At 49.6% G+C, this 19,074-nt stretch overlaps 9 protein-coding genes across 10 annotated transcripts; 5 read left to right on the top strand and 4 right to left on the bottom strand.

The window, feature by feature from the left end:
• The first annotated feature begins 726 nt into the window (after nt 1–726).
• Nucleotides 727–2,364, top strand: LOC117899154 (serine protease easter). Its single transcript, XM_034808982.1, has 3 exons — nt 727–862; nt 918–1,063; nt 1,124–2,364. Exons 1-3 carry the CDS (start codon nt 805–807, stop codon nt 2,141–2,143), a joined length of 1,224 nt encoding a protein of 407 aa, XP_034664873.1. The 5' UTR covers nt 727–804; the 3' UTR covers nt 2,144–2,364.
• Nucleotides 2,365–2,725: 361 nt separating this feature from the next.
• Nucleotides 2,726–3,456, bottom strand: LOC117899158. The gene has a single exon (XM_034809014.1). The coding sequence runs from the start codon at nt 3,280–3,282 to the stop codon at nt 3,052–3,054; it is 231 nt and encodes a 76-aa protein (XP_034664905.1). The 5' UTR covers nt 3,283–3,456; the 3' UTR covers nt 2,726–3,051.
• Nucleotides 3,457–5,696: 2,240 nt separating this feature from the next.
• LOC117899155 lies at nt 5,697–6,548 on the bottom strand. Its single transcript, XM_034808999.1, has 2 exons — nt 6,069–6,548; nt 5,697–5,912 (listed from the first exon to the last, which is right to left on the bottom strand). Exons 1-2 carry the CDS (start codon nt 6,295–6,297, stop codon nt 5,896–5,898), a joined length of 246 nt encoding a protein of 81 aa, XP_034664890.1. The 5' UTR covers nt 6,298–6,548; the 3' UTR covers nt 5,697–5,895.
• Nucleotides 6,549–8,261: 1,713 nt separating this feature from the next.
• LOC117898083 lies at nt 8,262–8,783 on the bottom strand. The gene is made up of 2 exons (XM_034807265.1): nt 8,478–8,783; nt 8,262–8,404 (listed from the first exon to the last, which is right to left on the bottom strand). The coding sequence occupies exons 1-2, from the start codon at nt 8,766–8,768 to the stop codon at nt 8,396–8,398; spliced, it is 300 nt and encodes a 99-aa protein (XP_034663156.1). The 5' UTR covers nt 8,769–8,783; the 3' UTR covers nt 8,262–8,395.
• Nucleotides 8,784–9,444: 661 nt separating this feature from the next.
• LOC117898061 lies at nt 9,445–11,516 on the bottom strand. The gene is made up of 2 exons (XM_034807232.1): nt 9,758–11,516; nt 9,445–9,688 (listed from the first exon to the last, which is right to left on the bottom strand). Exons 1-2 carry the CDS (start codon nt 10,791–10,793, stop codon nt 9,624–9,626), a joined length of 1,101 nt encoding a protein of 366 aa, XP_034663123.1. The 5' UTR covers nt 10,794–11,516; the 3' UTR covers nt 9,445–9,623.
• Nucleotides 11,517–13,415: 1,899 nt separating this feature from the next.
• Nucleotides 13,416–14,498, top strand: LOC117898069 (probable serine/threonine-protein kinase mps1). Of its 2 annotated transcripts, none has more exons than XM_034807253.1 (4): nt 13,416–13,725; nt 13,792–13,899; nt 13,962–14,017; nt 14,072–14,498. In XM_034807253.1, the coding sequence occupies exons 1-4, from the start codon at nt 13,458–13,460 to the stop codon at nt 14,342–14,344; spliced, it is 705 nt and encodes a 234-aa protein (XP_034663144.1). In that variant the 5' UTR covers nt 13,416–13,457; the 3' UTR covers nt 14,345–14,498. The 2 variants fall into 2 exon arrangements, with proteins under 2 accessions (XP_034663144.1, XP_034663136.1); XM_034807245.1 differs by having other exon boundaries at nt 13,792–13,932; nt 13,989–14,017.
• Nucleotides 14,499–15,457: 959 nt separating this feature from the next.
• On the top strand, nt 15,458–16,108 carry LOC117897241. Its single transcript, XM_034805964.1, has one exon. It carries the CDS (start codon nt 15,550–15,552, stop codon nt 16,039–16,041), a length of 492 nt encoding a protein of 163 aa, XP_034661855.1. The 5' UTR covers nt 15,458–15,549; the 3' UTR covers nt 16,042–16,108.
• A 457-nt stretch (nt 16,109–16,565) lies between these two features.
• Nucleotides 16,566–17,322, top strand: LOC117897222. Its single transcript, XM_034805942.1, has one exon. It carries the CDS (start codon nt 16,631–16,633, stop codon nt 17,192–17,194), a length of 564 nt encoding a protein of 187 aa, XP_034661833.1. The 5' UTR covers nt 16,566–16,630; the 3' UTR covers nt 17,195–17,322.
• Nucleotides 17,323–18,101: 779 nt separating this feature from the next.
• LOC117897251 lies at nt 18,102–18,586 on the top strand. The gene is made up of 2 exons (XM_034805977.1): nt 18,102–18,507; nt 18,548–18,586. Coding segments are annotated over exons 1-2 (369 nt in total). The 5' UTR covers nt 18,102–18,139; the 3' UTR covers nt 18,549–18,586.
• The last annotated feature ends 488 nt before the right edge of the window (nt 18,587–19,074 follow it).

The raw sequence follows: 19,074 nt of genomic DNA, 5'->3' as shown, positions 1-19,074 counted from the left end.
TGCTTGCAAAAGTCTACAACTAATACATGCCATACACAATAATTATGATATTGATAAGCATCTATAGATGGTTATTAAATATATTCGTGCGCTGGGTTTTTGTAGCTGTGTCGTCGGGGGATTTTTAGCTGCGGCTTGGAAATGCCACAAATGGAGAAACGTCGAACGGGTTGGGGCTGGCAAAATGTCTGGGAATTATTCTGGATGGAAAGATTCGGGAGAGAAAAGAGGTAGCATTCACATTACACCCTACACTCGCTGCCAGAGTACTCGTATCACTGGATCGAGAAATCTAATCATGCACTTTATGGCCTGATAGCGCCAGACTGCAACAGAATCAACAACAAGTTCATGTGCATATGATTGTATGTACGAGAGTGCGTAAGTATGTACGTAATATGTGGTACGTGGCTGAATAATTATTGTGCGCTCGTACATGGAAGCGCGACTGAGACTGAGACTGACGCTGGAACTGGAACTGGAAGCCAATGTGGAACGGGTTTTCCCTCTCCCAAACGCTGCAATCAATGAGTATCGATCGTGCTAATCGCCAGCAGCAGCAGCGGGGGGTGGTGCTGATCTGTAGATCTGTGGTTGTGTGTGGAAAAGCCAAGCTTCAGGCGGTGGGCTGGCAAGCGGCAAGCGGCATGCGGGTCGGGGCTCACAGCACGAGGCCGTTGCATCGCTCCAGCCGAGCAAATCGCAAAGCGCATCGTTAGCCCCCCACCAGTCGATCGTCAGCATCCAAAGCGGCAGCTAGCACAAATTAATTCAAGTAAATAAAAACAAATCCCAAGATCTGCGATGCTGCTGCTCCTTCTCTTGGTACTGCCGCTGCTCGCCAATGCTCAGCGCTGGGATAGTAAGTACATGGAGCTCCTTTTTTTGACCTGCCACTAAGGCTGCGCCTTCCACAGAGACAAAGACGCACTTTGGCAATTGCCACACGGCGGACTATGGCCGTGGCACGTGCGTCGAGCCCGCCAACTGTGACTTTTACGATGTGGACAAGCTGGACGCATCCAGCAAGCGGCAATGCTACTCCCGCCAGAGACCCGATTTGGTACGACATTAGGAGCTCCACCTTTGAGGTTTCCATGCTGATTTTTCTCCTCTCTTTTAGGTTTGCTGTCCGCGAGAGAGCAACATTATACCCGTGCTGGGGGTGCGCATCAACAATGGAACTAGCACAACCACAGCACGACCCTTGCTGCGACTGGAGGCAGCGCCCAACCAGCAGACACCACCTGGTGCCGGCTCACGACCCCGACCACCCACCAGCCCCGATCAGCTGCCGGAGCATCCGTACTGCGGCACGGCATTCGCCTCCCGTGTGTTCGGCGGCAGCGTGGCGGGCATCCTCGAGTTCCCCTGGACCACGCTGCTGGAGTTCTCCGAGGAGAATGGCAACAAGAGCCACGTCTGTGGCGCTGCCTTCATTGCCCAGCGCTGGCTGCTGACGGCCGCCCACTGCACGCACTCGTTCTTCATGGGCCCCGGTCGCAAGTTGACGGGCGCCCGGCTGGGCGAATGGAACAAGGCCACCGATCCCGATTGCATCACGAATTTGAACGGCAGGCGGGAGTGCGTGCCGCCGCATATACGTGTGGCCATCGATCGCATCCTGCCGCACGAGCAGTTCTCCGTCCGGAATCTGACCAACGACATTGCCCTGCTGCGGCTGGCTCGGCCCGTCAATTGGCTGCAGATGCAGCACGTGGAGCCCGTCTGCCTGCCGCCGGCACGTGGTGCAGCGGCCAATCAGCTGGTGGGCGCCGCCGTCGATGTCTCCGGCTGGGGGCGCACGGAGCACAGCGAATCGAGCAACTTCAAGCGCAAGGCGATGCTCATTGTGCAGCCGCTCGACCAGTGCCAGGCGGCGTTCAGCAAGGACGGCCAAGTGCTCAACGAGAACCAGCTGTGTGCCGGCGGCGGCATTGGCGTGGACTCCTGCAACGGAGACTCCGGCGGACCGCTCACCGTCGAGGCCAACACACCGCAGCGGGATCGCCTTGTCTACCTGGCGGGCGTCGTCTCGTTTGGGCGGGAGGAGTGCGGCCAGACGGAGTTCTCCGGCGTCTACACGAGAATCAGCAGCTACATGGACTGGATCGAGGAGACCATTCGAGCGAATCGCATTTAGTTCTCTTCTTCCTGGGGAACTCCCTCAGGTTTTCATTTCTATTATATATTTTTTTTATTATCTATTAAATTCCGCGCGACGTCATGGTGTCATCGCTCACGTCACTGATTTCCGCTCGTGGCAATTTGTCAAAGATGTTGTGTTGTCGGCCTCCCTCCCCCCATATCGGCACCGCTGTGGATCGCAATCTAACCATAGATTAAAGTTCTTTGCTCATGACACGCAAAAGTGTATTGATGGCTCACCCAATGGGCATGAGCGTGGGGACTGGGCACAGCACAGAGACAGCTGCCGGGACTTACCCAACAAGACGAGAGGGAAAGAGACGTACGGTGATGCCTCTGCGATCACCCAGAGATGGCTGATTGCTAGGACATGTGGATTGGTAGAACTCTGACATAATTTTAAAAAGGTAATGCGGCACAGGGAAGCCTCTGAGATCACGCTGAGATCAGCCATGAGCTGCGCTTGGTGTACAAATTTCTGTGAACAATCAGACCTCACCCTGATATCCCCACCGCAGATGCCACTCTCATTAAAGATGATGCCTCATTTTGGTTTAGTTTTCATGTTTCGTTTTTATTTTTAAATGTTGTACAAATGAAGTTATCTTTTAGTGTTTGAATGATGGCCCTAAGCCATAAACTTTCCACAAACTATGCACACGTATCGTATCGTTTCGTATCGTATCTTTACTTCGATTTCAGTTTATTATGCGGCGACATATTTAGCGACTATTTCGTAACCAGCTACAAATAAATAACGTAATAAATACAGGAATAAACCTATGCAACTACCTCTAAGTGCCGCAGGGGCAATAAATTAGCTTACAACAAACACAAAAAAAAAATAGACGAAGAGATTTTAATTGGTTGCCACTTGGCAGCGGCAGGCAGGCAATCCGCTGCTCAGGTGCTGCGTCCGAAGATGAGCGCACGACGACAGCGATCCCGATGGTCGCGCATCTTGCCGGCGGGACAGGGACGCGGCAGGCGCCGCGACACGAGCAGCTGACTGTGCAGGGTGCGGCTATTCGGACTGTAGAAAATCAGGCGGCGGGCCTCCGTTGTCCTGTCATTTTGCGCCAGAACAAGGCAGAGCAGCAGCACGGCAGTGAGCATCAGACGTTGCAGCTTCATTTCTTCGAACGGTGTGGTGGAGATTTAATTGAACTTTCAGTGGGTTGATGGTTTCGGGTCGCACTTTTGTCGTACTTCTACTTTTCTGGGTAGGCACGCGCGATTGTTCCTTGGCTTGGCTTGGGCTTGGGCTTGGAGATTGTTTCGCTAGCGCTTCGCTTTTATGACTGGGCGCGTTTCCCGATGTTGTGCCTGTCGATATTCAGTGTCGATAGCCCAAGACGGCGGCCGCCGTGCACAAATCGATAGAAGATAAGCCCCCCTAAAGGCATTCCACAGCCAACGATAAGATACGACCAGGCGTTGGGCCGTATACTCCCCATTGGAATATACAAATATCAATTGTGTGTCGACCCATTGCTATATACAAACATTGTCTACGGTCTGGGCTGGCTCGGGCTCGGTCTCGGGCTCGGTCTCGGGTCTCTCTGTAGACTGCCACAAGTGGTGCCCCTGGTGGTGGCTATTTTCGTCCCTTACCCATCTCGCATTATGACGAAGTCGCTCGACGCGACGCACATTCCCCTGCCATGTGTCGCAGCACTTCGCCAGAAGTTGGCTGGGGCTCTTGGGCACTTCGTCATACGGTGGATCACTGACCAGCGAACGTGTTGTATCCGCCTCCACCTTATCAGTGACGCCACCCATCCGGTCTGCACAAACAGCCTGAAATTATGCCATGGAAAATGGAAATGTTGAATGCTTGAAGCGTGTAGAATGCAGAATGTAGAATGTCGACCCACGACCTGTTCGGTGCTCTCCAACACTCCTAGGTTGTCTCTCATGGATATCATTTAGCACGCTGGTGAAATGAATTGAGAGTTTTTCATTCACTAATTGTCGCCGAGTGTGTGACATGTCGATAAGGTCGTTTGATGAATCCGATTCGAAGCCGAATCACCTGCATGCTGATGAAACAGTCACTGGCACTCCCACTAACCCCTTCCCCCCCATCCGATTCCCATACCTCATTTGATTACATGTCCAGCCATGGCACCAGCAACGGCCCTGCCCCTACATCTGACGTAGTACGTCGAGCAATGCGTCGGGGTCCAAAGTTTCGTGCGGATCTAGCCATTGGCTTGTCAGAGGGTTTTGGCCGGCCTTTTCTTTGCACATTCAAGTGATCGATAGAGCGTGCCTGTCGCCGGTCCGGTCCGGTCCGCCGGCGTGTTACACCACATTCACACACTGATTAGATGCGTAGCTTCTGGTAGATTCGGATTAGATTTCGAGCACCTTCCGCGTAAACGTAATGTTTACTCCCCCCATTTGTATAAGTAGCTTCGGAGTCTGATTTGTGGTTGTTTCGGAGTAAATTTTGGGACATTTCGGAGTAAATTCGGAGTAAATTCTGAGTAAATTCGGAGTAAATTCGGAGTGAATTCGGAGTAAATTCGGAGTAAATTCTGAGTAAATTCGAAGTAAATTAAGATACATTTTGGGGTACATTTTGAGCCAATTCAGAGTTAATTTTTTGTTGTAATTTCGGAGTCAATTTGGAATAAATTCGTGGTTACATTGGACTACATTTTCTTAAATTTATGAGTACATTAAAACTAAGTTAAATTTGGATATAAAATTGAATTACTCCTAATAATCCTAATTTATAGAAGATTTTGCACCAAAACAAAGAAATTTCCGAAAGCCTATTCCGAGTTTATATAAAATACATTCGGAGTAGAGCTACCAATATTCATACATATGCACATATCAGTGCTAAAAATGACTCCACATTTAGTCCTGCGATGTGCTCCCTATTTCCGCATCAATTCATTTCGAATCTTCCCTCGACCCATCGACCATTTGGTGACATTAAAGACACGAAGAATTCCCAGGTAATACGGCATGCAGGCGTCATATACATATAGGACGGCAAGCGTTTAAGTCAAGTCGGCATTATAATTGAAAAATCAAATATTGCCGATTCCACTTAAGAGGCTGATATCATAGACGCCTTTAGACCAGAACCAGAAGCAGAACCAGAAGCAGAACCAGAACATGCCAGAGCCAGAGAAGATAGAAGCCTGCAGGCCTGGAGGCCTGGAAAGCCCATGCGTAATGGGTTTTTAATTGATAAGATAGAGGGAGTGAGAGTTCATGAAACTGCCATTCAATACCCGATATCAGGCAATGGTGAATGATATGCAAATTTATGCATCACACTTGTTGGTGGGACTGCTGCTGGGTGAGTTGGCGAAATATGTAGATATATTTCCAGCGATGTTTTGTGTGCATTTATCTGTAATTAACTGACAGCAATTACACTGCAGTGCACCGAATTCCAATTCACAAACGACAATTCACCAAACAAAAAAATGATAATACAAATAAAGAGAAGACACAGACACACAGTGGGTTTCATTCAACTATAGATATTTGTATTTTATTATGCATAAATAGTATGTGTGGTGGGGGTGGGTGTAGGGGTAAGTGTGTGTATTTTTGGGTGCTGGAGCGCGTGCGAGGCTGATAAATAACATAAATAAATAGAGCACAAATAATGCTGTTGGGTTTTTGAGAGAGTTAGAGATTCGTTTCGATGGATTTATTTTGGTTTTGCTTTCCGTTTTTTTTTATTGGCGCTTTCACTGGCACTTCTCCTGGCACACCTCAGCAGCGCACGCCATCTGCAAGACAGAGACAGAAACAATAGATACGTTAGCACTTTGTCGAGTAGTAGGTAATCTGAAAGCGGCTTGACGGGTTGACGGGTTGACATCTTCGCGTCGATTCCATGACCGGCGATGACGCACTCGACTCAACGACGTATACGTAATATTCACCTGCATTGTACGAAATGATGCGGCGACAATTGCCGCGATGATCGTGCATGTGGCACTGGGGGCAAGGCTTCTCCATGCCATGCGTGGCCAAGATCTGTCCGCGGTGTATGCCATTGGGTGCCAAAAAGATGACACGACGCGACTCGCTTCCCGCCGGTGCACAAAACACAATCACCGCCATCAGGCAGATCGAATAAAGGAGCAGCTGATGAACGCGTTGCAGAGACATTTCGAGCTCGCAGATTTTTGTTGGTATGGTTGGTTGGATTGTTGGGGGAGTCTCCCAGCGAATGCGAATTCGAGTGACGAGAGCGGGAATTATTTTGATTTTGATTTGGATTCTGATTTGAGCCAACCGTAGCGTTCCTCTAACTGGCTCTAACGTGCTCAAATGCCGGCAGTTAACTGATTATATATGATTCGGGGGTAGCACTTCTTAAGTGTCGGTTCGCTTGTCTTTTCATTGAATTGATAAAACCCAAAACCGAAACAGGGTGGCCCTGCCACACCAGCTGCTTGTGGCATTCCGTGTTTCTGGGCCTGAGCGTCTCCATTGGGCCGGTCACCCTGTATGCAGCGCTTTGGGGGAATCTTATCTGGGCGCGCTCCACGTCCTCCCTGTCATTTGCAATCTGTGTAATTGAGCGTTTCGCCAGACCCATGCCCGAGCACAGCACTGATTCGCTCCCCGAAGATACAGATACACAGATACTTAGATACTCAGAAACAGATAAGTCTAAGGCTAGTTGCCGAGTGGTATATCAGCTATCAGATCGTGCACGATAGCTGATAATATCAGCTGTAGCTGAAAACCTTATCATGTTAGCCCCAAACTGCATTTGCATAGGACGTGGCCCGAGTCGCGCCCTAGCCCATTCCTCTCCATGTGTGTGGGTGTGCGTGTGTGTGTCTCATGGGGGATTTTTCTCTTGATTTCTGCGTAACTTCAATCTTATTTCTTTGTGCGAGTTTTTGATGCAATAAAAAGGTTACACAGAAATATGTGGCATGAGAAAGAGCTTATAAAAAATACAAAATAAGCACCAAACAATATTTTAATAATAATATTATAAATATTATTAATTATTACTCAAATGAAGAAAAGGAGAAGACTGAGATTTATTATTATTGTGTTCCAATGAAGAAAATTAATGGGTAGATTTCTGTTTATATTTATTCTTAGAAATGGAGAAGTGAAAAGGATGTTGAACAAAATTTGAATGCATAAACATTCTACAAATCTCTGCAAATAATAACATTTAAATGTGTAGCAAACTTTAATTATCAATATCCAAGTAGTTCCAATATTCTCTTAGCAACTTCCATCAATCAGAAACCCAAAACTTAATCACAAATTAAAGTTCCGTCTAACAAATCCCCTAAAAAAACTTGAACGTCATTCGTGGGGAAGTGATTGTTATTTTTAAAACTGAGTAAGTGAATGGGTTAATTGCCTCGCTATTTTTGTTTTGAAGATCCAAAGCAAGAGATACTAAAGGCTAGCAGCAATTGCTGGTGCTGCCATTATTTTCGGCCAGGTAATGCTCGTCGCTGAGCCATGCCAATTTCTGTATAAATTTCGGGGCGCGACCACGCGACTTCGCACAATTGACAGCGATTAGGGGCAGACGTTGGCCTGTCGCATGGCCTGATGGCCTTCCCCACGCCTACGCGACAAACGGCCTCAACGTCACGGATCAACATACGGCATACGGGCCCACGGCACACGGTCTTTATCGGAGGTGCCCTGAAATTTCCCGAAAATATGACTGCAAAACCCATTGTTGCCATAGCTAGGAGGGGGGGAATGTAGGAGTGTAGGGCCCACCCGCCCCCCATTAATAGTCAGATGAGTCAGACATTGCTCCATTATCTGTGCTGTTGTCGAGTTGTATCTTGTGGGGTGGTAATGTATCTTGATATCTGGAACACTTTGGAAGCCATAATTTCATCATAATTGCACGTGATGTGACGCAGCTGTGGCCCACTGCTGCTGCTGCTGCTGCTGCTGCTGCTGTTGCTTCTTCTTTTTTGGAGGGGTTAAGGTCCGTGGAAACGGCCAAGTGGATCCCCTCCCTGGATCGTTCAACCTAGGGTAATTTTCGTGACAAACTCGACACTAATGTCGGCATACTTTTGGGCTGCAAATATCTCCCTCGCTCTTTATCTGTCTCGCTATCTGCCTGCTTGTCTTATCTGTATCTTTTTTATCTGCAAGCAATTTGGTTTCAATTTTATTCTCTGCACAAACAAAAAAACACACAACAAAAAACAAATATTAAGCGTAGACATCACTGATTGGAGGATTGCGGATGGCTGGGCCTGGCCTAGACAATCTGCAAGCGAAAGATTCGATACAACCTGTCCACTGTCCATTGTCCTCCACTGGTTGACAGACACTCAACTCACCCTACGACAACGGCCATGATGATCGTGCATGTAGCCGCGATGACAGTGGCCACGTCCCACATCGAAGAGCATGCCCTTGCCCAGCCTGTCTGTCGCATTCTTTTGTGCTTGGAGCGTCTGGTTCTCTTTCAGCTGGTTAAAATATATCACACGACCCGCACCGTCCCCGGGCAGGGGCAGTCGGAGCAGCAGTAACAGCAGGAACAACCCGGCAGCCGGCAGCAGCAGCAGCAATCGCATCTCGTTCCAAATGCCTCGATCGAACTGAGCGCGCAATTCGCGGCCGACCATCCGCCGTCTGCCGTGCCCCAGCGATCCAGCTTATCAGCCTCTGATTAGCCACTGGCTATCTCGTTGCCTCTCTGCATAACATCATCGTACAACTCATTTGTGGCATGCCATTGGGCGGCGTTGATTAAAGAACCATCTGAATGCGAGAATATGACTATGAATATTGCTACCAGGAAGGGCAACATGATTTATGAGTAATTATGAGTACCTTTGCTTTTTGGGTGCATCGCAAAATTGGTTAAAAATAAATGCCTCTTCGTTGAGTGAAAAGGTTGTCAGACCTTTTGGCAAACGATTGCACTTACGGCACTTGCAAAATATTTACACAATAATTCGGAAATCTCAAAAGATTACGATTTAACGAGAAACTTATACCAATGGATGATACTCGTTAGGGGAGGATCGTTGCTGGAAACTCTTCGTGGGATACTCGTTAAGATCTACTCGTTACAGAATTCTCGCTAATTGCTGAACTCCATATGTACTTGTTATTATAATTTCTTAATTAAGATCTTATTTATAATCCCCGAAATAATTCGGAGTATCAAAAATATTCCTAAATTGTATGCATCACAGAAGTATGTCTGTAAATTTCTTCTCTCGCTTCAAAATTACATGAAAAATTGTGAAATATTGTCTCGAACACCTTCTTCCACAACAAGTGTTGGCTAATGCATTTTCCTGCTACTTTATATTGCATGTTTTATTCAGCTAGTGTACATCTTCATCGACTTACATCACAAGGAGGAACTCTAGTTTGATTTCTTCTTCTACTACTTTTTCCATACTTTCTCTCTCCCCTTTTTCTGCCTTCTTCCTTCTGCCCCTTTACAGCTTCTTGTGGTGTTTTCGGTGCTAGCGTGCCGTGGCGCCCGGCGCCGCACGATACACACAATTATCGGGATCAACCGTGATGAGTTCTGTTGGGATTAGAGAAGGATTCCATTACGGATAAGCTGTATCGATTGTGCGGCTTTTCTTGGACTTACCCTGGGCCACATCCTTGACGCAGCTGCGTTGCGTCCGTCTGCCGCGCGACTGTCGTCCGTGGCTGGGGCGTGGCTTATCCTCCAGCTGCGCCTCCTCCTCCGAAGTGGAGATGGCCGTCACCTCCTGGTGACGCCTCCGTGTCGTGGCCTGCACGGCACTCTGTGCACTCTCCGGAGGCCCATCCTGCAGTATGTTCTCGCTGGACGAGTGCTTGGGTGGTCGGCGGCGGCGCTGCCGCATCCGGCTGAAGCTCTCCTCCCGTATGACCAGGGTTCCCGCCTTGCTGGTGCGCAGATAGTAGCGCGGCGCCAGCTCCACGTCCCGCTCCTGGGCATACTCCGGCGACGAGTGGCGCCCACGCGACATGCTGAACCGCTCCAAAATGGAGCTGTGGGAGCGCCGATAGCGCCGCTTCTCCCGCGGCCCCGACGACGACGAATTGGCCGTGGTGGTGGTCATTGTGGTCGTTGAGGTGGATGGCGGCGTGGGATAAACGGGCAGCTCCACTAGCTCCTCCTCTACCTCCTCCTCCTGCTGCTGCTCCACGAGTGGCTGTGGCGAGTCCAGGAAACGCACGCTACGCAGCGAGCTGGAACGCCGGGAGCTGCCACTGGCACTGGGCAGCCAGTTGGGCAGCTCGTGGGTGTTGATCTCGATGCAGCTGCCGCTGCCCGTGTAGGAGCGCTCGCGGCTTCTGCTCGGACTGGGCGTGGCCTCGGCAATGTGCAGGCCATGAAAGTCACGCGCCAGAGTGGATGTGGCCGATCTCTTGCGGCGCCTCTGCGGATCTCGCTGTCCCCTTTCCTTTGCCGTGTCCGTCGATCGGTAGGTCTGTTCGCTGCCGCCCTGTGCGTCCACTAGCAGGGCGCCCGTGTGATCGTACAGCAGAATGCGTGGCAGGGCGATGTTGCTGCAGCTGCGGGAGGTGCTCAGCTCCCAGTTCCAGTGCGGGGGCTTGCGTAACTGCAGGCTAAGCAGATTGGCCAGCGGATCGGCCTGCTCCTCCTCCAGCTCCTCATCTGGAGACTGGGACATTCCAAGGCATGAGCTGGAACTCTCTCTTTCTCTCTCTCGCTCTCCCTCTCTGGGGTGGGGGCACTGCTTTGGTGTGGATTGTGTGTGGTTTGGTGTCTTCCTTCCACCTGTTGGTTGTCTGTTGACTGTTTGATCTTCCTCTGGCTCTCTGATCTTCGCTGCTGCTTCGTTTGCTTCTTTTGTGTGTTTGGCCCTAGGCCAATTAATTGTTTATCCCAACTACAGACATATGTGTGCACAGTGGGCACTCAATGGCATGGATCAGTCTTTTCTTGGGTTGCACTCCTTCTGCACTTTTTGCCACTTGATTTTGTTTATTTGTTTCGCAGAATTTCGAGTTGTAACTTTTACAGCTTTTAATATTTTATCTCTCTCTCTCTCTTTTTCTATGCGTGTTCTTTTTGTGTTTATTTCACTGTCCTCCTGCCCACGCTTTCAATTATTTTTGGCTTTTCCTTCACATTCACTCACTGGCTTTCTGTCTCTTTCATGTTCCTGCTCCTCAGCTATTTTTAGTTGTCATCGCTCCCTGATCTAGATGATCGCAGCTCCCATTCCCAGTTGCCACTGCCCCACAGGCACTGCCTCCACCATCAAGTGACATTTAAGTGCGTGTGCCACTGTGCCAGTTTTCTTAGCACTGCGCCCCCGCCCCCGACACAGAAACATCAACCAAAACAGAGCAAGATAAATAATCTTTTATATTTGCACGCACACGCACAGTCACTAGTACTCCCACTCTCTCTCTCTCTCTCTCTCTCTCCACCTCTTGCTTTTGCTCACAATTGCGCTAACACTCTCTCTTTTGCTTTTGCGCGCTCTCCCTCACACTCGCACTCTCTCTCTCTCTTGCTGTTGCTTGCACTCCACCACTTACACTCTCTTCCTTCCCCTCTCTTTCTTTTCTATGCTATGCTGTGGTGCGTCTCGCTCTTTTCGGTGTGTGTCTGCGATCAGCTGGGATCGCTGCCAGCTCCGCTTTTGTCCGCCCGCTAACGCGATTCGTTGCCAACTGTTCAGCTTGGCCGCATCTTTGGCCCCAAAGAAACAGCCAAACACAGCCCCCGCACACCCGCAGCCATATCCACACCCAACACAGCCACCCCCTGGCTGATCATATTCACATGGTACCCTGTTAATCAACAAAGGGTATATGGGTGCATACATCGAGATGCATAAACCGAAGAGTGCTGGCAATGCGACAATTCTTAGAGCATAAAGTAAACTTTTTGATAAAAATGTATCAAATCTGGTATATCTGAACTACAGCCACAGATGTGCACTTACCTATGTATGTATGTACTTGTAGTTATTATTAACAAGGTACACGGTATCACTGTAGTTTTGCTTTATTCTTTCCATTTTTTCCTGATTTTTGCATATTTCACGCTCTCACAAACGAAGTGAATTTTTGTACAGAATTTTCTTTGTGTTTTTTTTACTTTTCGTTCATGCGGGGCCGTTCAACATTTTTTTGTTTATCTATTCTGAGCCACATCCCACTGCTCACCCCCCCGTACCACGAACCAACAGAAAACTGAGGAAAAATACACAGATATTTTTGCTGTTATGTTATTGGGAAATGCCTGAACATATGTGGCAGCCGTCGGACGGTCGCTCGGTCGGACGGTCGCTCGGTCGGACGGTCGCTCGGTCGGTCGTTCTGTCGGCTAATTTGCTCCTCGACTCTCGACAGACATTCTGCCATTGAAAAATGACAAACAAACAGAAGCAGAAATAACACAAGAAAAAGCTAAATGCAAAAAGGAAAGCAACAAATATGAGAAAAATGAGCAAAAGCCAAAAGGAAAGCCAGCACCGAACATACAATAAATACTTATGTATGAGGAAAACGACAATTCGCATATTTTTCATCAGAAACAAATTGGCCGTTTGGTGCTTTTCGATGGGGAGGTCGGTGTCGGGGTCGGGCTTGCGCTTGACACTTGTGGATGAGTCAGCTGTGTAGGCATTTGAGCTATCGAATGGCTATCGATTACTCAGCGGGTGCTGGGCGGCTATGCTGGCACACACTTGGCAAACTTCACTTCAGCAAGTATGTGCTTAACATTATCCTATATCCATGGCCATCAAAAGCCACAGCATAGCGACCATCGCTGATCGAAAAAGAGCTTCGATTATTTATCGAAAACAGTCACTGATCGATTGGTTGATTTTCTGTTGCGTAAAGTTTAATTGCTTGATATTTATTCTTGATTGTAGACGAAAATAACTCTGCATTGGTTGCTAGCTGATGGACTCATCCCAAGTGCAGGAGGGTGCAGTACAACCTCTGCCGTGACGTGTTTGGCATTGCAATGCGTTTGTGTCAGTGGAGGGGTGGGATGGGGCGTGGAAAATTATGTTTGCGGCCACTTTGTTGGCGGGCACGAGGAAATCTAATTTATGTAGCCACCGACATTGATGCATCGTCATGCGGCGTGAGCGGCAATTAACGGCAACAGCCTGAGAGTATGCCACACACTCGTACCATGCCGTGCCGTTCCGTTCCGTGCCGTGCCGTGGCACTTGCGCTTCGTACGCCGACAAGGTCGCTGGGAGGGTTATCGCAATTGATAAGCTTCCGCCGGAGAAATCTTCCAAGCTCGATGCTCCTCCAGCTACGACATTACGAGGCTGACCAGTTGATTGCGCGACAACGCAATGAATAGATCCCTGGCCATCCTCCTGCTGGCGATAATTGGCTGCGGCAGCCTGGAGCTGCTGCAGGCTCACGGCGCCCCACTGCCCGAGAAATCGCACAAGCGCTGGGTGCGCCGCCGCGTCTCTCGCTACGATCCCGATCTGGATATTGTCGAGGTGAAGGACGTGTACTACGTGCGGCGGCCCAAGAAGGTGGTGACTAACCCCATCAGCGAGGACGAGATGGACAGGCGCATGCGCTGTGACTTTGAGCCGGATCGCAGTGAATGTGAGAGCCCGTTGTAGTAGCTGCAAGATCACCAAAATACTAACAATTCTTGCCCCGCCCCTACAGGTCAGGGCCTGAGCCACAGCACTAGTCCGGCACCACCAACGACCAGCACCACTGATGACTCCATAGATCGGCGCATACGCTGCGACTTTGACCCCACAGCAGATGATTGTAAGTTGAGTCTGGGCAACGGCTATAGAATCTCGGCTCAGACTAAGGACTCTCTTTTGCAGGCAAGGCAGCAGCGGTCACACAGCCACCGCCACGTAGCACCACGCACGCCACCACCACAACGAGCAGCACCACCATCGGCACCACATCCAGCAGCAGCAGCACCACCACAACCACCACCACCACCACGGATCTGCCACTATTGCCTGAGCTCACGGAGCCCGAGGAGGAGCCGGCGGAGGCGCCCGAGGAGGAGGAGGAGCGGCTAACAACCACAGAGGCTGACTACACGCTGCCCGAGGAGAATGATGAGGATCCAGAAGATCCCGAAGATGCAGATGAGGCGGATGAAGATGGCGCAGACGCTGATGAGGAGGACGATTACGACACTGAAGACCACAGCCATATGGGGAGCATAGATCCGAGCGAGTGGAATCCACGCTAATCCCACACGGAAGTCGGCACTCGCTCTCCGAATATCTTCCTTGATGTGTGCCATTTGGGGCCGATTCGCAATTAACTTGAATTAAGTGTGAAATGTCAGTGAGAATGTGCTGAATAAAGTTTCAATGACGGAATTCAGTGTCCGTCCTAAGCGAGGGGAGATCGAACTTAACCCTGATCAGTCGGGGCATTGTTTTGGGTATCAGTGCATCTTTTTTTATTCACATCCGTTCTCCATCAATCTATCCAATTTTCTATCTCTATGAATCAAAAGGCTGACTCTGAAATCTCGGAAAATCTTTCAAATAAAGTGCCGCTAGTGTCAGTGTCGCTGATCTGCCTGAATCAGCACTTTCGAATAAGCGGAATATTGAACATTTCGCTCTTGAATGCCAGTGCGAGTTGCCTGATGAATCATCTCCCCCCTCTCCTGACCCCATCAAAGATCTGTGCATCACGCGATTGTATCGTATGCAAATTTTGCCATTCTGCTTAACATATTCTAGGCTTTTCCCCCTTTTTGCGGGTAGCCAATTGTTATATAATCGACGTTGTGGCCCGGCCATTGTGGGTCAATTCGTACCCCGCTAAGATGCGAGTAAAACCAATTGAACGCATCTCGTACAGACGACGACGACGACGGCGACGATGACGACGTCTGTCATAGACTATATATAGTACTCGTACTCGTCAATGCTTCCGGCTAAACAAATAGTCGAAAACACGACTTGAACATACGCCAGCGCGGGGCGTGGCGGGTTATCTGTTCCTCAGGGCAGCCTTGACCCGCGGCAGTGTGCCCAGTCGCTGGAAAAGTCGAAAGTGTCTGCGTATTTTGGGGGGCGTTCCACCCACCAGAGTCTCTCGCACTGTAAAATCTTTGATCATTCTTTGTACTTGCTTGCCCCTTTGTTGCTGCTTACTTAAATCAAGCCACAATTGGGCACGATCTGGTGGCATTATTGCTGCCTGTGTCGCAAATTGAATTACTGGTGGGGGGAATCGGGAATGGAGAAGCGAGAATGGAAAAGGCGAGCAACAAAAGGCGAGCACCCCAACAGCTCGTCAGAATCGGAGGCGACTGAATAAATTGCCTGGCGATCGAGGAGGCCCAGGTCAGTGCGAACAAGTCGAGTCAACGTTGAGGTTCAGTCTGGTGTGCCACAGGAACCTGCAATCAAAATTCAAATCCAAATCAAAATCAAAATGAATCACCTACAAGGATCCCTGCTGCTGGTGCTGCTCCTGCTGGGCGCTGCCGCCCCCAGCCGGGCGGGTCTCTTCGACTGCGAGGACAAGGTGCCCGGCCTGAGCGATCTGAATGAGAAGATCTCGGAGATATCGGGTGGGAGTGGCAGCAGCGAGCACGAGGTGCGCGACTTCTTCAAGAACTTTGGCTGCCACATCAAGGAGGGCGCCAAGAAGCTGGGCGAGAAGGCCAAGGATCTGGGCACCGAGCTGAAGGAGGGCGCCCAGAAGCTGGGCGCCAAGGCCAAGGTGCTAGGCAGCGACATCAAGGACCGCTTCGACGGCTTTCGCGAGAAGCTCGCCAAGGACTCGGCCGAAGAGATGTCAAAGGATCGCGGCTTTCTCGCCAACGTCGAGGTCATCAATCCGGACATCCTCAAGGGCGAACAGCAATGCGGCCACGGACACATCCTCGACGCCTTGGGCAACTGCAGCAAATTGAGGAAGTAGAAGCTGGCAAGTGTCCCCTAGGGACTCCACTTTGTACATATTTTTTAAGTATTGTGAGCGACTTGATTTTTATTATTTTATTATTTTGTTTTTTTTTTTACTCAAATAAAAAGAGAAAGTGAAAAATTGTGCGCAAAAACATTCAATGGGTTGGGCTATTGGTTGACTCATTTGATTCATAGTTGTGGCATCTACTCATCTTCCTTTATGCCGCATTTATGCTTTTATTTGCAATCAATTTGTTTCTAGTCCATTTATTTATTCATGCCACACTCGGCCCCCAATGGTCTTCGGACTTCTTCTAAGTAGCGCAAAGTTCATTTGAATCTTCTCTGCGCGTTCTGGAGAATTCTCCGTTGCTGGCATTCCCCTCTCCACTTCCCCAATTTCCCCTGTCGCGGCTCGTTCTGGTTGGAAATGCATTTCAGTTGCTCGACGACTTTCTCGCAGATCTTTGATGGCCGCGGGCAGGTTGGCTGGCTGGCTGGGGCCAGAACTTGGTCAAGTGGTGCTGCCTGGCTGCAAACGGGTTTCAGTCGAGTTTGGTGTCTCAGCGGCGACACACACAGCGACCACAGAGCTGATAATAATGATGTTGATGACTCATACCCAGTTGAAGCTCAGTGTGGCCATTGTCGTTGGGCTGTGCCTGTGCCTCGGCCAGCTGCAGGCAGCGGCCATACTCTGTGGTACGGAGGCCAAGTCACTGGAAGATTCGGCCACGACGACCCCAAAGCCACACAGTGAGGTCACCAAGTTTGTGCACAGCGTGCAGTGCACTTTGGAGAAGGCCAAGCCCTGGATCGAGAACATTGAGAAGGAGGCCAAGCTGCTGGAGGAGAAGGCCAGGGACGTGACACGATCGCTGCTCCAAAGGATTACGCTCTTTGTGAATGTGCTCACGCTGCCAAAGCCGGAGAGGCCGCAGAGGCCTGAGGAGTCAGAGGAGTCGGATAAACCTGAGCAGCCGGAGAAGCCAGAGATAAGCCAGATGAACAAAGACACCGAAAAGCAAAGCTCCACCACTGAGGGCATCACTTCCAGCAACGAGGAGGCAACAACAACCGCAGCTGCAACACCCGCAAATATCGAGTGGCTGGCAGAGGATGCCAACGAAGTCGACAACGAGCTGCCACACGGCATGAATCATTAGTTTATAAACATAAATAACTGCATATATAATATATTGCATGCATTAACATATATATTTTAGTAAATTATAAAACTAGTTTTAATTGATGAATTAAATCTGGAATTTATTTTATTCCATTTTAAAGCTGATCCGAAAAGCACTACGAAAGTTCTCCAAAACTGTTTCGCCCTCGCCCGTTTTAACTCATTATTTTGCTCTTACATTTACATACATATGTACATATGTGCTTATGTGCATTTGCTCTTCTCTTTGTCTCTTCTTTTGCTTATTCTGGTGCAGCGCACTCCACTCTCTCTTCATCTTCGGTCTACATTTTGGTTGTAAACACTTTTCAGCCGGCTATTGAGTGTTTTGTGAGTGAGTGCCAGCGAGGGCAAAGTGGATCGGAGTGCAATATTATCAGCGGCTCTTCAGTCGTTGCCAACTTTCGGTAGAATATGTTACTGCTGAGGACCTGCGGACTCCTGATGGCCAGCGTCTTGGTTCTTGCCTTAACTGGAACTGGGCTTGGATTTCTGTTGCCTGTGGAGGCCAGTGTCTGGTCGGGATTCATCTGTTCAACATGGGATCATCGCGATTGCTGTTACAACTGGCGGACACCGTTGCAGCAGCAGCGGCAGCGGTTGATGCCGCCATGTGCCCCGGCACCAGCCACCCCCAAGAGATCCGCCGTCTGGTCAGCATCAAATATATAAAGTCTCACGCACAAACACACACACAACCACACACACAAGCACACACGCACACGTTCACCAATTGATTGAGATTTATTACTGTTCACTTCATTTTTGCTGCTGCGAGACGTGGTGATGGAGAGAGAGGGGGTGTGTGTGTGTGGGTACCATAACCGGTTGCCCCTGGACGCCGTCGCTATCGCCGTTGACTTCGTTGGGAGCTGCCGACGGAGCCGAGCTTCAGTCTCATTGCCCCCGTCAAGCCGTCGAGATGAAATCGTTTTTGCTGTGCTCCACCCTGTTCGCCGTGCTGCTGATCGTCCAGGTCCAGGTGCGTGCCGACTGCGACGAGACAAAGAGCCCGGACGACAGCGACTTCAAGCACTTCTTCAAGAGTCTCGGCTGCAAGGTGAAGCAGGGTGCCGAGGATGTGGCCGAGGCGGCCAAGCCCTACACCGACAAGATCGGCGAGGGGGCCAAGGACTTTGGCAGCTCCGTTGCCCACAAGTACGACGAGCTGAAGCATCGCCTCAGCGATGACACCTCCTCGCCCAAGCCCCCGTCGGCGGTGCCCTTTGATGCGCCCACCGAGAAGGTGCCCCTCGCACCCATTGCACCCTCCCATCCACCCGCTCTATAGGATCGATAATCGATGTCCATCTATCCCCCATATGTATATGGAAACGCCACTGCAGCAGCGTACATTTCCTTGTTGTTTCTTTTTTTATTGTGATCCACAAACGCAAATAAATTAATATTGTTTATGGAAGAAGTGACTGTGCGCGGATCGCGATCTCTGCTTTGGTTTTGTAATCGCCGTTGATAAGCGGGGGACCAGGGATCAGTGCTTATCAGCCAGCAGTTAATTAAAGCGCAGTGGAAAAAAAACACAACTCCAAAGTTCATGAAGATAAAGATCCAACTAGCATCAAACTATGGCGAAGAAACAGATCAGATCGAATGAAGATCGTAGGGGGAACCAATTCAGAAATCAACTTGGAAGCTCATTAAAGTAGATTCAAAGATCTCCACACTGCACATTGAATGTCGAATATTTTGCCAATAGTTAAAATGGAGCAACACACAACTTTTGTTATGATAATTAAGTTCAAATGAATTCCACGTTGCTAGCGATCTCTCCTCCAAACAAACATTCCCAACTCTCCACTGGCAATCACTGCCACAAATTATATACCAGAGCATCGA

The sequence above is a fragment of the Drosophila subobscura genome, chromosome A, assembly GCF_008121235.1.
Source record: "Drosophila subobscura isolate 14011-0131.10 chromosome A, UCBerk_Dsub_1.0, whole genome shotgun sequence".
Taxonomy (NCBI): domain Eukaryota; kingdom Metazoa; phylum Arthropoda; class Insecta; order Diptera; family Drosophilidae; genus Drosophila; species Drosophila subobscura.
Note: the sequence above shows the minus strand (reverse complement) of the source record. Positions and strands in the feature narration are given on the sequence as shown.